The following is a 16,599-nucleotide window of genomic DNA, read 5'->3' as shown; positions in this document are numbered from 1 at the left end:
ATCAACAAATTTAATGATCAATCCTCCGTTAGCTTCTCGGACTACCAAAAATCGTTGTTTTGTTGGCTATAGTAGAAATTGCTCGAGTATATACATCTTTGCTAACCCAGATGTGCAAATGATATTGACATGTATATCTCACTTTGTGATAAACATGAGATTTGATGTTTTGTTTTGGCTAAAAGCATTGTTATGTTTTTTCAAATTGAATTCTACATTGTCATCTCCATATGTAATCTATATTTATTACATTGAAGTTCATTCCAGGTTTAGCTACAATGAAGTCTATTGGAAAACTTTGGATGCATTTTCTGTTTGTTATAGTAGTGCAATTTGAAGGTACAATTGCAAAATATTTTATATTTCCTCCAGTTGAATAGTTTCAGAAAAAAGTAAGAAAAATACTACTAGTATACTGCTAAGCAGTGGGGGTGAGCGGAGTGGGAAAGGAAGATGGAGAAGGAGGAGTGGAGATTTAGAGTGTATGGAAAGGGAGAGGGAGAGGGAGAGGAAAAGAGAGAGGAAAAGGGACGAAGAGAAAAAACAGAAGGGAAGAGATGAGGACAGATTGCATTTAAACCAACAAGTTGGTTTTGTCCAATATAACCCCCTTCCAAAAAATGTTCGCTCCGCTCACGGATAAATATTTTGACAGAATAATAATACAACATTTTTTTTTCTCAGGTTATGATGCACCCACTTAGAATTTGTCTGCAAAATTTTCACTGACATTTTGTGTCTTTTAGGCTTCTAGCACACGTTATTGACCTCCCTCCAAATAAAAATTTCCCTATCTTGGTAACATATGCAATACATGTGTCCATTACTAGTCGAGTGAGCGGGAGCGAACGATCTTGGGAGAAGGGGGGTATTCGGACAAAAAACAACTTGTCGCGTTTCTGTCTGTCTGTCCGCACTTTACAATTTCTCTTCACTCACTCGTTCTCTCGCGCCAGAAACTCCCTTCGCTCTCCCTATATCTTCTTCCGCCCAAAACTCTCCACTGCCAAAATCCATCACTCCCTGGCACACACTCTCTCTATCTCTTCTTCACAACACCCCACAATATTTCGCTTTCTCGCTGGAAAATTGGTCAAGAATCAGGTTTCATTACTTTTTGTGCAACTGTTGGCACAACTGCAGCAGGGTAACTTTCTCAACAGTCCCGACAGCAAGGGGTGCGGCAAATCCTTGCGATTAAAGAAGGTAAGTTCCAAAGTTCTACCTTTTCTACTATATCTGTTCATCAAAGTTTTTAGCTTTCCTTTTGATTGTATCTCAATTGTGCTTTGTGGTTTATACTTGATTCTGGGTTTTCTTTGAAATAAATCTCACTTTTGGATTTTATTGAATATTTTTTTGTTAGTTTATCATGAAAGATGAAAAATGGTATCGAAACTAAGAATGAAGGAAGCATAACTCATTTAAATGGTATCGAATCTTCTCGCTTGGTTTCTCGTTTGTGATCATGGGTTGTATGGCGAAGTGCTCACGTGAAGTTTAATGATAGTGGAATTTTGAGATTTGGTGGTTTGAATGTGGTGTATTGAAGGCACTAGCTAATGTGAGAATGTAAGTAGTTGTTGGTGTTTAATCTCCAATTGCTTCTGTTGGAATTTCTGCTGAAAACAACTAACTTTATAGTATTGATTTTGGTAGAGAAATTAGTTTAGCTGCTGTCTTTATATAGCTTCTTATCATTCCAGTTGTTGTTATGTTCTAATTTGCTGAGAAATTTGAAATATTTGATTGTTCGTCTTTACTTGATTTTGGAGAGTAATGTTTCCCTTTTATTTGGTTCAAACTAGTTATTGGTCCTTTAAATGTTCGGGATTCGGCTCAATTTTCTATTCTTGAACTCTATTACGATCATTGTGTTGAGTGTGTTTCAATGGTTAAATTATTTTACGATAATACCCCCTATAAATAAGTTTCTATGACTCTTTTCAGGTATCTTGTGGGAATATCAGCTGCGGCTGCAGCACTTTGACTATTGCAGTTACTACTATGTGTACTGAAGTTGGTAAGGAAGTCACCTATTATTCCTTCTCGAAACCATGCTTGGCTAATATTTGTTGGTGATCAGGTATAACTTTTTTGTGTTAAGATTGAGTATTAGCTAGTCATTTTGGTAGAATATAGAGAATGCTTTATTCCGCAATGTATTTGTTAAAACTAGTATGGAAGTAAATAAGTAATGGAACATGTGAAGATTTCATGGCCTATGGGGAGATTTCATGGTTTGAATAGTATGAACTATGAACAAATGTTACGCATGATTCTTCTGTACATTTTACTTGTGACGCATATGGTGGTACTTATTTTGTTCTTGAGAAACATAAATTGCTGTTTGAAAGGTAGTTTGTACTGAAGGACGAATAACTCATTTTCAGGAGAGGAAAAACATAGAATAGATGCATTGGTCATAGGTATAGAGGTTGGTAAGCGCAGGATTTAGGTGTCACAACTCACAATCTGTACATTTTGTCAATTATTGATCTATGGAGGAGGCATTTTGTGTGATCTGTGTCATTTACTATGTGTTGATTATTATTATTTTGCCCCTTTTTGTTTTTTTTATTACGTGATGTTTGTCTCTTACTTCAAGCCTTACAAGTAATATTTCTAACGCATTTAGAGATTTGGTGTAATACACACACACAAAATTAGGTATTTAGGAGATTTCTTGTGATTTGGGCTTCGGAACAATTGAGTATTCTATGGACTTATGGAGGGCTTTTTCGGAAAGTTGTTAAGAAAAAGTTAATTCTTGTCAAATGGTTAATTTTTCTATAAGCTTGAACTTCGTAGAGGGTAGAATATTATGTATATCAAGAGAGCAAGGAAGTGCAGATGTAGGTATAGGTCGGAGATACCTAGAAGTGGGGTGGAATGGTCGATCTCACACTTTCACTTCCATCCTCCTTGGTTGGCCTTTTCCAGAAATAAGATTTTTGGTTATGCTAGGCGACTTGACTCTTTCCTATCCTCATGCAAAAGGTACACTTTATGATAGGCCCCGAAATCTTCAATATATCACAAAGATTGCCAAAGTTCATTAAGAAAATCAACTAATTCCGTTTTAGAAATCATCGCTAGCTGGTCACAACTCCACCTTCTAGACACCAAGAAAGTGTACAACTTTGAAATTTTGGTAAAATGCCATAAAAAATTTGAGGGGTTTTGCTGAAAATAGATTGAATTAAGTTCTCTAAGTGATTAGAGTGCATTGGTATTGATTTGGGTGATGAAATCAAAGCTTCAAGTGGTGAGTTTGTTGAAATTTTCGTGTTCTTTGCTTCGTCTTCATTTTTCATCATCTAGAATTGATATTTTGAGTAGAAATCATGTTGTAGACACTACCCTATCATTATTCTATGATAACCATACAAAATTATTTAGTTTTTAAGTGTTTAGACATGATTTTCATCGGTTTTTGTTAGGTATTTGTAGAAACACGAATTTAAAGCTAAGTAGTTGTAATTTTCATTGTGTTAGTTGATTTTATTGAATTGAGGATATGAACAGTAATAGTGGAGTCAATTTCGATTGTCGTTGATGAATTTTAAATCATCTTTATAATCGTAGAGTGTAATTTAGGGTTTGGTATTTGGGTTAGACACTAGAGAATTCTCGTTGGTTTAGAGTATGACTAAATGATTAATATAAGTTACCAATATTTATTTTTAGGTGGTTTGTAATGGAAGAGATCTAGTGGTTCTTGAAGTTAACCGAGGTTTGGTTTTTGGTTCATGAGTAGAATGTAGGTGGATATTACTTCTCTTAGTCATTTATGAAAAAATATATATTGTATGATATTTTGATGTGATGTGTGTGATAAGCTTGGTTGTGTTGTAGAATGATTGGCTATATGGTATTGGTTTTAGAGATGGAAGTTTAGTTGATTGTGTAGCTTGCTATATTATTGAGCTATGATTCTGAGGATTGAAGCCGGTAAGTATTGATTAATGGTGTAGGTAATTTAAATTAGCCGCGGGCTTGTCTTTTAAATGGGCCGTGGGCTTTGTCATTTAAATTAGCCGCAGTTATGGGGTTTCTAAGAGATGAATGCTTCCTTAATGAAATCCAGGAAATCCCACATACTTTTCTAGGCATCCATTTATCTCTATAAATTATTTAGAACGTGTTTTGATTTGTGGAATGTACTCAGGTTGTGGTAGATATTGCTATGATGGTTAGATTGGTGGTTTAAATGTTTAGGTGTACACTAGTCTATTATATTTATGCGTGAAATGTTTTTATGATAATTAATAGCAGTTGTATCTTCCTGCTGGACTTTTGTTCACCCCTTATATCTCTTTTCAGATATAACTATCGAAGATTGCAAAGACGAGTTTAGTGGAGTATATAGAGCGAAAGACGAGGAGTAAAAAAGCTTTGGAGTGAAGTTGTTTATAGTTAACATTTTATTTTCATGTATGTATATGTTTGTAGTGTAGTCACTACTTTATCTTTGGAAGGTGTTGTGTATATTTTTTGATGGTGTTGTATATATTTGGTTGGCGTTGTATATAAATATGTTTTGGTTTTTAAACTATGTAAGGTTATATATAACTTGGAAGGGTTGATATATGAATATTAGGTTATTTTGATTTTTCGAGGTTATGATGGGTTTTGGGTATTTGAAATGTTGAAAATACAAATGAAATTTTGCCGGATTTTTTGTAAGAAAAAAAAAAAAAAAAATGATGGTTGCTGAGTTGATTTTAAATAATTAAAATTGAACATAGTCTTATTAACGCATCGTAATATTTATTTGAAGTAATGTCTATGTCATTACCCAAGAAAGTTTTTTTTATTACCTTGATAAAGTTTATGTTTTTTGTTTTTTTTAATCTATGTAGGGACTCGGCAAATACCAACCATGCAGAACCATTTTTTACACTTGCTGCATATTTGATTATTAACTTCATCTGATGCTAGTGTATTTCGTTTGTTCCTACTGGACTTTGATTCACCTCCACTCTCATCTTCTTTAAGTTTGATTATTAGTGTAAATATGCACCATATGTTTAGGTGCAACTGGAGCGTGAGAGCTTTGTAATGAAACAATTTGTTGAGTCTTACGTGTATTTTGTTGTATGTATTAAATTTATAGCCAAAAAATTGCATACCAGACTACCAATACAATGACCACATTAGTAATTGTTGAGACTCTTAAAGGGATTTGTGACATGATAAAATAAAAACTTCTCATTGTGTAGAATTGGGTTTAATTAATTATGCCAAAGTGGTACTCAGGACTTTTGATTTCCTAACTTCAAAACATTTGAGTAATAGGGTTATATGGTTTGGCTAATTTTAACTGAACATAGTATTTCAATCTTTTAACTTAACATGGTTACGTGTGTGGTTTGACTAAAATTTTATCTGAACATTTTGAATTTTTTTTAATGTGTTTAAATTTTAGTCCAAGGTGTGGTGGTCAATTTTTTTTTCATAAGAAAATTTATAATTAAATAATAATAATTAAAAAAGTACATAATTATTAATTATTAACGAAATGTCATGTTCCGCTCACGCCCTCACTGCAATGCAGTATACTAATATAGATTAAATTAGGGCTGTCAATGGGTCGGATCTGAACATGACACACCTAGGTCCAGACCCGACCCATAACATATATGAAGCTCATCATTGTAATAGTTGCAATCAAAGTTTATGCTTTCTTTAAACTTGTCTAAGCCACGTTTGAAAATGCTGGTAATGCAAATGCATGTTTATGTCTTATTCTAAAGATACACAACAAGGTTTTGTAAATGATAGGGAATATGATACCTATGTTACGTGTGTGTGTGTGAACTTCTGAGAGAGGCGAATAAGTTGGAGTGTTGAGAGAGGAGAATAAGTTGGAGTGTTGAGAGAGTAAACTTCTCTTTATTAAACGTTACACTCAAGTGTGATCCAGTTTTCTTTTTTCAACTATCTTGTTTTTGTCACAATACTTGTTTCAACTTTCAACTAATATTACCAATTCAATTTCGCAAGTTGGAGTGTTGGGTGTCTTCCTTTGTTGTTTAATATCTCTTTATTTTTCTAAATGGTTGATTCTCTAATTTCCATTGTGTTGGAGCAATTGGCCTCGTTTGTCCAGCAAGAGGTGGAACTTGTCGTAAGTGTTCGCGAAGAAGTTGCAAAGCTGGTTAACACACTCAAGATGGTGCAAGCTGTGCTCTACGATGCGGAGGAGAAACAATTTAAGGAGCAAGCAGTGAAGGTTTGGTTGGAGGAGCTCAAAAACATTGCCTATGCTGCTGACGATGTTTTGGATGAATGGCATACTAGAACTCTCATCACGCAAAACCAAGGACCTGATGTCCAAGTCAATCGTGGCACCCGCAATCAGGTTCTTTCTTATTTGCTCTCTCCTTGCTTTTGTTTTAAATCAGTTGTTGTACACCACGACATTGGTAAGAGGATAAAAGAAATACGGCAAGGCCTAGATGTGATTGCCCTTAATAAGGACCAACACAATCTCATTGTCACTACCCATCATGAGGAACCTAGACAGCTAACTAGCTCTCTAGTTGATGTATCCGAGATATATGGTCGCGTGATCATGATAAAGAAATTATATTGAATAGATTGTTAGATGAAAGTAGCCGTCAAGAAATACCCGTTCAAGTCATCTCCATAGTTGGAACTGGTGGTTTTGGTAAGACAACACTTGCCAAACTAGTCCTTGAAGAAAACAAAGTGATGGCTTTCGAGAAGAGGATGTGGGTGTGTGTCTCCGAGCCATTTGATCTTATAAGGGTTGCCAAGGAGATCACTGAACAAGCTGGAGAAAAGGTCCCAAATGTCTTTGGGTGGGACACTCTGCATAAGTCTCTGCGCGATTCAGTCAAGGGAAAACGGTTTCTTCTAGTGCTGGACGATGTTTGGACAGAAGATGCCAAAAACTGGAACCCGTTGAAAATTTCTCTAGACGATGGTGCTGTAGGAAGTAAAATTTTGGTCACCACGCGTAATGAAAAAGTTGCAGACATGATGGGATCTACATATAAACATAGGTTGGGAGAATTGTCTGAGGATGACTGTTGGTCGTTATTTAGTCGTATTGCTTTCCAGGGAAGAGAAGAAGATCTTAGCAAGTTTGAGGGAATTGGTAAGAAACTTGCAAAGAAATGCAAGGGTGTCCCTCTTGCTACCAAGACTTTAGCAAGTCTTATGCGCCATAAGAAAACAAAAACGGATTGGAACAATGTTTTGACAAGTGAAACATGGGATATGGAACATATTGAAAATGATATTTTACCTTCTCTTTTCATGAGTTATAACCCTTTGCCCTCAAGTTTGAAGCATTGTTTCATGTATTGTGCGATTTTTCCTAAAGATACGGAAATCTCGAAAGATGAGGTGGTGAAGTTATGGATTGCACAAGGTTTTCTCGGCTCAGAAGGAAGCAAAGATCTTGAAAAAATTGGAAATGAATATTACGATGATCTCGCTATGCGCTCATTTTTTCAGGATTTCAGAAGTGATTCGGAAGGCAACATCACACACTGTAAGATGCATGATCTTGTTCATGATTTTGCCCAATTTCTCTCAAAGAGTGAATGTTGCATTCTGGAGACATATGACACAAAATTTGATGAAAGCAAAGTTCGTCATTTAGCTACTACAGGAAATGTGGGGATTTCCGCAATGATATGTAAGGTGAAGAACTTGCGAACCTTGTTAACACCCATTATACCAATATATACGGTTCCTGTTGAGCTATATCAGGAATTAACATGTCTTAGGGCACTGGATTTAGGTGGTAGTCACATCGACAAACTACCAAATGAAGTGGGAAGATTACTGCATCTAAGATACCTTGATTTATGTGGTACCAATTTGTCAGAGTTGCCCGAGACTATATGCAATCTGTACAATTTGCAAACTTTGGAACTCTCTCAGTGCAAAAAGATCCAGAAACTACCTAGCACTATTGGAAAGTTAACTAATTTGAGACACCTTGGTATTGGAGGAACTGATGCTTTGGGTTACTTGCCACAAGGGATTGGGAGTCTGCGCTTCCTTCGAACATTAAGTAAGTTCATTGTGCGTGGTTCAAGCATGGGATGCAATCTAGGAGAACTTAAACTTCTCACTTTTCTTCAAGGGAATTTGAAGATTGAAGGATTGGAACGAGTGGTAGAAATGAATGAAGCGGCTGAAGCAGAACTGAGGAAGAAGAACCGCCTTCGTGGACTAACTCTAAATTTTGGAGACTTAGAACAAGCGGATGTGGAAAAGATGAAAGGTGTTCTCAAAAACCTTCATCCTCATGAAAATTTGGAAGAATTGAAAATAAAGGGGTATCCTGGCCTCCAGTTCCCTAGTTGGATCACAAGCGGGTCGAATCTAGTCAGTTTAAAACTTCACAGATGTGGAACATTTACAGAATTGCCTGCTGCTATGGGGAAGATGGAATGCCTTGAAAAGCTAGAAATAGTCAGAATGGGTTCGGTGAGACACATTGGTCGTGAGTTCTATGGGGTTGGCATTGGTGGCAGCAGTAGTTTTGTAGCATTCCCAAAGCTGAAGTCACTTTTATTTCGTGATATGGTTGAATGGGATGACTGGGATCTTCCAATTTCTAAGGATATAAATGTCATGCCACAGCTGATAGAGCTCCTTCTGGAAGATTGTTCAAAGTTGAGGAAACTACCTGCTCTCGGAAGACTACAATCCCTCGAACTTCTTATCATTTACAATCTGGGACGAGTGAAAGCAATTGGAAGTGAGTTTTGTGGAGTCGACAGCATTGATAGCAGTAGCTCTGGTGGTGAGGTGATAACAGCAGCATTTCCAAAGTTGAAGAAACTTGTATTTTGGAGTATGAAAGAGTGGGAAGAGTGGGAGCTTCCAATTTCAACAACCAGCATGGGGGATACCCCACCGGCAATAATGCCTTGTCTATGCGAGCTTGAATTGTCTTATTGTCCAGTGTTGAGGGCATTACCAGGTCTTGGAAAGTTAAAATCTCTCGAAAGCCTCACGATAGAGAACACAATGGTTGGTGACTTTTTGGGAATTTCAGATGATGACGATGTACACAATGGTTGTTGCTCTACAGAAGACGAAGGTGCAATAAGCAGTGGCGACGGAGAATCAACACAAGAGGGAGTAATCACATTCAGAAATATATTGCGAAGTATTGGTTGTCTCTGTTTATCAAAATTGGACACAGAGGTAAAACGAATGGGAGGTCTTCTTGCCTGTTTCGGAAATTCTGAAACAACAGGAGGAGGGTCTGCACAGGTGCAACAAGAAGAAGAAAAAGAAGTATTATTCCCAAGTTTAAAAAATCTGAAAATCACTGTTCTGCGAATGTGGCGGGGGTCGAATTTGCCTTCCCAGAAAGACAGAGTGGTTATTATGCCTCTTCTCCGTCAACTTACCATTCGCTTATGCGATAAATTACAAGTAATACCTCACTACATGTTTTTCTCAATCGTTGAAACAACTTGAAATAATGGACTGTCCAGAACTTGGAAGGGCCCAGCCTTGCCTTCCTCCACTCCTTGAGTACCTCAATTTCTCTGGAAATGTAGGTTTTTTATCAAACTCACTACCTGTATGTGATGTCGAATGCTCCCACAACAACAACAATAGTTACCCATATCTCAAAACTGTTTACATCTTCGCTTCACCGCACTCGTCACTCCCCAAGGGTTTCAACAAACTCAAAGGAATTCAAAGATTGATTCTTCACCGTTGTGACACACTTGATTTCGAGCTCAAGGAGTTGAACCATCTCACCATGCTTCAACATTTGGAAATCAATGACTGTCCTATTCTGAAAGAGCGGTTTGGAGAAGGAAGGGACTGGAGCATCCTTTCCCATGTTCCCAAAATCACCATTGATTACGAGGAGATTACGAAAAGCAACTGAACTCTTTGTGGAGGAGGAGGAGCTCAAAGGAACATCAAAGCCGCAAACAGGTAACAATTTCTGTTTTTTTTTTTTTTTTTTTTTTTTTTTTTTTTTTTTTTTTTTATTTTTTTGGTTATCAAAATTAAATATGCAGGAAACTCAAATAGAATTCGAATTAAATGCTTGACAGGTTGAGTGCATAAGATAAGTTGAAACTTAAGAGTGGTACTATACAGATAAATTGGTCACTGTTTTATCATTACCGTTCTTAGTGTTCCATGAGATTCGATAATAATATGTAGTTTCAACGGTTTTGAGGGTAAATTGATCTAATAATGATCACTTCTTCGTTTCGACAATTGCATTCAATCTTTTACTTTTTCTATTTTTGCTTTCTTGGTAAATAATTTCTATTGCTAAGCTTATTGATTCACAGATTTTTGTTAGCTCAAATGTGTCTATGGTGTCTACTAATGTTTCTGACTACCTACTATTGCTTTTCATAAATCTTCAGCATTTTATAGGTATAGCAAAAATATTACTGGAGAAAAAACTCGAACTTGTCAAAGAAGCAGATGACAACAGAAGAACTCCACTTCACTTTGTATCGGCATTCGGGTTCCTCAATTCAAGGATATTCAAGGTAAATTGATCTAATAATGATCACTTCTTCGTTTCGACAATTGCTTCAAATCTTTTACTTTTCTCTTCTTGCTTTCTTGGTAAATAATTTCTATTGCTAAGCTTATTGATTCACAGATTTTTGTTAGTCAATTTTCAACTAATACTGCTATTTGACAGTTTGACACGAGCTGAAATGCTGATGATGGTAGTGGGTGTTATGGTTGGTTAGCTCAAATGTGTCTATGGTGTCTAAATACACTATTATTTATGCACGCATAGAAACAACTGGGAAAAAAATGGAAACAGAGTGGTGAAAGCAACTGACCTGTATGTGGAGGAGGAGGAACTCAAAGGAGCATCAAAACATGAAATAGGTAACAATTTCTGAATTTTTTTTTTGTCCCAAACTTCATATCTACTGATACCGTTTATTCAAGGATTTAGCAGTGTCAAAATTAAATATGCATGAAACTGAAATAGAACTTCGAATGAAATGTTTGACTACATAAGATAAGTTGAAACTTCAGGGTATAGCTCACAGATAAAATTAGATAAGGTGAATGGAATAGAACTTGAATGAAATTAATGCATATGATAAGGCATATAATGGCAAAGTAGGGCAATTAGTATAGATAATCATATTCGAAAGTTAAACATGCAGTTTTAGCAAATTGTGCTAATTTGAGACTGATGTAGTCGTTGCTGGCAATATATTTGAGTCAGAAAAATGGCACCAAAATTTGAAAATGTTACAATAATACCATTATTATTGTCATCTTATCTGGATAACCAAGTAGGTTTGTTATCATCAATGAATTACTATTCTGGATAAACTAAGTCAATGAATTACTATTCTCATATTCTGAACAAACTAAGTCTAAATATGATGTCAAACATTAAAATCAGTTATGTTAATAAATGAAAGGTGTTCTCAAAACCTTCATCCTCATGAAAATTACCAAGTCTAAATATGATGGTCAAACATTAAGATCAGTTATGTTAATAAATGAACACCCCCTCGTTTCTTTTCTTTCATAGTTTAGGGTCTATATTTACTTCTTTATCATCCATGCACACATCATAAGTTTCTTGTCTAATGGAAGTATAAAGTAGGTTCATTTCTCAACACAACGTAAGCTGGGACAGCTACCTATTAGTTTCTCTGTACACATGAATGAAAGAAATTTTGCAACATTCTTGTATATTTTTTGTGATTTCTAGGCCTGTATTCAAATAGTACCAAGGTGTCTGTTATTACCCCTTCAGGATGTTTATAGCTATCTGAGAGTTAGCAGACACCACTTTCTTTTTTTACGTAGTAGAACACACCTGGTTTACCATAAAGTATCCCCTGAATCTCTTGGTATAAGACTGATCTCATGCCCCCTTCTTCTGTATGGGAAAGTAATACTTCTCCCTCTGGGTTTCTGATTACTCCAACTCCAGTTCTAGTATCTGTCATGGCTCCATCCGGGTTCATCTTGATAGCATCTTGATAGCATCCATGAACAAAGGATAGGTTTTCTTGTCTTGTAGTTGACCTGTAATCCAATCTTGTCCATGAGGACTCTTTCCTCTATTGTGTCTTTCAATTCTTATACTTGGCTTTGCAGGTAAGTTTCCATTTCACTGATCAGTTTCTCTCTCACTATGCTGCTAGGTTGACTTCTCTTTTTTGTATTTGGGAATCATGTCGGAATGTAGTGAGCCATGCTTAGCTCCTTGCTAAGTGCTAGCTATCTTGTTTGTACACTTTTTTTGCTAATGAAATATAACTTTTCACGGATGAAAATAAAAGGTTGACTTGTGTTTCTAAACCGTCTGAAGTTTCTTTCTGTCCACAAGTGGCTCACAGTTGCATAAACGTAGGTTTTAAGTATCTGAGCTTCTAAGCCTTCTATATCATTTCTGGAACATAGTTTCATGAATATCGTCCATTCTCTGTTATGGTCTCTTTGTATTCTTCCTCCAAGTGCATTCTTAACACCTTACCAGACTTCCCTGCTACATGGGCATTCCAAGAGGAGGTGTTTGGAATTATCTCGAGTTGTTGCATAAGCTGCATTTGGAATTCTGTATGACCTTTTTTCTTCTTCAATCTGTGGGCATTCAAAGACAGCATTGAAGTATTCTTTGGGCCAGATTTTTTATTATAATGTTGTTTGATGCTGTTATGATTCACAGAGCTGCAGACGTTTGGTGGTCATAATGAACTAGAGATGGGTACTGTTGCATATAAGATAGTGGAGCTACAACTGTAGTACTAGAAATGTAAATATGATAGCATGTTATGTATAGAATCTGCCCATTGCTTATACCACTTGTCATGATATCGAAATTTTGCAGAAGCCTTTAGTCAATAAAATGGTTCAAGTCCTTAACGATACCACTGGTCGAGGACGGTGAAAAGAAATTCATGTAACTAAAACCCTCAACCTCAATGTGGCTTAGATGTTTGTAGCAACTTATAAGCCCAAAGTGTTACTAATCTATCTAATAAAAAGCAATGGTGAGGGCCTCACGGGGCCTCCATCCAATGGTTGTCATTGTCTTTTAGCAAGTTGTGACATGGCAAAAAGAATGACTCCCACCTGGTATGCTACTTCCATTCATAACGCCGGATCCATGAGATCAGATCTTCTTTTCTAATCTCTCTTCTAATCACTCCCTGTATAAGGAGATCCAATGACGACTTTAACACCGAAGTCCTCTCTTTTTTCTCTACAAAAAATCTATCGGTTGGATCGAAAGAATGTGGAAAGTTGGTGTAACGATGGAAGTTGGAAGTGATGGAGTAGCAGTAATCAAGATCTCTAATCCACCTGTTAACGCCTTCGCTCCTATTCGTGGATGTCATGTCCCAAGACATGGCAAAGGTTATGTGTGTCTTACTTTAAATGCACTGGGGTAGTTTAGTATTTCAGTCTTTTTAGAGTTAGGTGATACTAGATGATGCCACGTGTATGGCCTAGATATCATGAGGTTGTAGAAGAGAGAGAAAGCAAGTGCTATATGTAATGAAAAATGATAGAGAAAGCTAAGGAGAAAATAGTTAAGAACTTCGGCTCTGTATAGATTAGGCTCTGCATTCTTTTTGAATTAGAGATGGTTTTGTTTATCCTTTATTTTATTCGTTTCCATTTACTATTAGTGAACTAATGTCGGTACTATTCCGCGATCTTGGTGTAGTTTATAACAATTGGTATCGTAGAAGAGCGATAAAAGTTAGGTCTCAAAGTAAGACCCATCTTCTATTTATAAATGAGTTCTGGTGTACATAGGTTGGGCCCAAGTATAGGCCCAATAGGACTAATATTACAATATAGTGCGAAGATATCCGATAGACCAGCCAATGGATGGAAAGCGAAGATCGGTGAGGTCATTTGGTTTGGTAAGAGTATCGGCAATCGTGCCTTAGTCACAACAAAGGGCGGGGAGACAATCCAGCCACGAACTTTCTCCTTGAGAAAATGCACATCAATCTCTATGTGCTTCAATCTCATGTAGAATTGAATCGAAGCTAAATGGATGGCGGCTTGATTGTCCGCGATGAAATCACGGATGATCGGTTTGCAAAACCAAGCTCTCCCAAAATAGATGTGAACCACATAATCTCACAAGTATGAAAGCCGGGGCGCGATACTCGACTTCGGCGGATGATGGAGACAAAATGATTTATTTCAAAAGCCCGGTAGTGGATCTATCGATAGAACCTCCATAATCGAATCGATTGTAGCATTCTAAGGGACCCGTGAACCGCCGCATAGAAGAGACCCTAAGCGGGGCAAGATTTTAGGTACTTGAGAATATGCTCCCTGCATCCATATGAGATTGGCGTGGAGCATGCCATGACTAAGCTCAGCGGCATTGATGTCACGGTCTAGTATTAACTAGATAAATAAGGCGATCAACAAAAGCCGATAAAGGTGACAATAATGGTCCATCGTCTGCAACTAACCCGGAAAATTAGGCACCATAGAGTAGTAACCGGTCGACAACCCGGCATCCCTGTATCGGTCGGAAGATCTAGAACATACTTTTCGTTGAGATAAAGAGATTCCGCTTGGGACTACGTGCGATCTGATGCCAAGAAATAGCGTCACGGGACCCGAGTTTTTAACCTCGAAAGACTTCCCGAGGATTCCTTAATTTGTACAATGCGATCATCGTCTCTGTAATAATAATGTCGTCCCACATATACAAAGCGGATAAGTCATTTGAGTTCTAGAACAAACAATGTATGGTAAAGTGGTTTTGGTAAATCCATCTTTGTAGCACTGACCTCGGTTGAATCCTTTTGAACCGGGCTCGTGGTATTTGCTTAAGCCCATATAAGGACTTACGGAGTCGACAAACTTTCTAGCATACTCCCCCCCGCGAAAGCTGGTGGCCCGGATCTCGTGTGAAGGAAGGCATTCTTCACATCCAGTGATGAAGAGGCCAATCATAAGAGGCGACCCGAGGGGAAATAAGAAGTGAACAGATTTTAAGCAGCTCAGAGACAAAAGTCGCACCAAAGTCCGTCTGTGTAAATCCCTTAGCAACCAAAGTCGGGCCTTATATCGTTCAATTGTACCATCGCCAAGTCTTCTTTGTAAAACCCATTTGCATCCATCAGCGGAGTCTTGGGATAAAGCAACCATTTCCCATGTCGATTCTGCTTCCATCATCATATGTAAGCGGCTACCAATAATGGATCGCAGAGCCTCGAAGCGATCGCGGTATCGAATAGAGAAACCGAAGTCGGATATGTCGATGATACATACGATAAGAGACAAAGCTATGATAGGATGGTTAGTGGGAAAACCGTATTTATGCGGGGATGCACAGTCTGGAAGGAAATCGAGGGGCTCAACAACGGGAGAATCAGCGGGGAAGCAATCATAGAAGTCAGCGGTAGGAGCAATCGCGATGGGTAGATCACTAGAAGGTGAAGGAATGTTACGAAGGCGATTAGCGAGCATGAGCATGAGCATGAGCATGAGGAGAAGTCACGGCAGTATACACTGTAAAAGGTTTAGTAGGAGGACCACCAAAAGAGTATTAAAGGCGGGGAATAGGATAAAAGCGGTGGAAGCGCCTCCTGCAGGGGAAGACAAAGACACGGATGTATAAGGACCAAAATATGCACTATGCTTTCGACAAATGTGACATCAAGGTATGATAGAAGCGACGACTAGGTGGATGATAACAACGATACCCCCGGACATAGGGGAATACCCAGAAAGACACACCGAATGGATTTATCATCAATTTGGTTCGCGTAGGCCTTTATCATGAACATAGCAAAACCAAACACCCGGGGAATAATGGGAAGCGAGTTTAGGGGTATATCTGACTTGCGGAGGGGGCCTTACCATTAAGAACTTCTACTTTGGGTGTCGCGGTTTCGAAGGTAAACGGCGGTAAGAACCGCATAATGCGATGGGGCGAGGAACATGCATACCTTGCAACAAACACCGAACTACATCCATAAGACTCCGATTTTTTCGTTCGGTAAACACCATTTTGCTTTCGGTGTATAAGGGCGGAAGTCGATTCTTTGAAGGATACCCATTGGTTAAGGCAGGCGACAAATTCGTTGGAAACATACTCCTTCGCATTATCGGACCGAAGTCCGCGAACCCACGATATTGGCGAGTTTTAATGAGTTGGAAACCGAGTGAAAATAGGGAGAACTTCAGATTTCTTGCGAAGTAAATAGATCCAAAGTACACCGAGTATGTATGGTCATCTATAAAGGTCACGTAGTACTATGGCGGAGAGGGTAGTCCGCGAGGAAAGGGGCCCCAAACATCATTATGAATCACATCAAACATACAAGGAGATCTAGAAAGCGAGGAATATAAAATTACGCATACATGTTTAGACAAAGAACAAGTATCCGCAATGAAAAGAGTATTTTTGCATGCTTTTATTAATTCGGAAATAAAGTACATAGATACTTGAAGTCGACATGGCCCAACCGACCGAGCATTTGACTTTTCAAAGACTTCGTGAGAAAACAAATAACGGCGACCACGAGGCAACACACTAGCATGCAAACTTCGATCTTGGTGGAGCAGTCTCTTGGGACAAGGGGGATCTCA

General features: G+C 37.9%; 1 protein-coding gene and 1 long non-coding RNA gene across 2 annotated transcripts; both read left to right on the top strand.

Annotated features, from left to right (window-relative positions):
* The first annotated feature begins 833 nt into the window (after window positions 1-833).
* On the top strand, window positions 834-4,376 carry LOC147485261 (uncharacterized). The gene is made up of 4 exons (XR_015200780.1): window positions 834-1,206; window positions 1,367-1,572; window positions 1,951-2,086; window positions 4,327-4,376. It is a non-coding gene; the product is annotated as an uncharacterized LOC147485261 (long non-coding RNA).
* Window positions 4,377-6,061: 1,685 nt separating this feature from the next.
* LOC147485260 (disease resistance protein RGA2-like) lies at window positions 6,062-10,698 on the top strand. Its single transcript, XM_086571311.1, has 4 exons — window positions 6,062-6,431; window positions 6,563-9,954; window positions 10,401-10,529; window positions 10,688-10,698. The coding sequence occupies exons 1-2, from the start codon at window positions 6,062-6,064 to the stop codon at window positions 9,478-9,480; spliced, it is 3,288 nt and encodes a 1,095-aa protein (XP_086427437.1). The 3' UTR covers window positions 9,481-9,954; window positions 10,401-10,529; window positions 10,688-10,698.
* Window positions 10,699-16,599: the final 5,901 nt, after the last annotated feature.

This window comes from Coptis chinensis, chromosome 7, assembly GCF_015680905.1.
Source record: "Coptis chinensis isolate HL-2020 chromosome 7, ASM1568090v1, whole genome shotgun sequence".
NCBI lineage: Eukaryota > Viridiplantae > Streptophyta > Magnoliopsida > Ranunculales > Ranunculaceae > Coptis > Coptis chinensis.
The sequence above is the reverse complement of the archived record's forward strand: the minus strand, read 5'-3'. Positions and strand labels throughout refer to the sequence as shown.

Coding starts and splice junctions, on each gene's coding strand:
- LOC147485260 (XM_086571311.1), top strand. CDS start 6,062: ATGGTTGATTCTCTAATTTCCATTGTGTTGGAGCAATTGGCCTCGTTT. Junction 6,432..6,562: donor TGTTGTACACCACGACATTG/GTAAGAGGATAA, acceptor GATGTATCCGAG/ATATATGGTCGCGTGATCAT.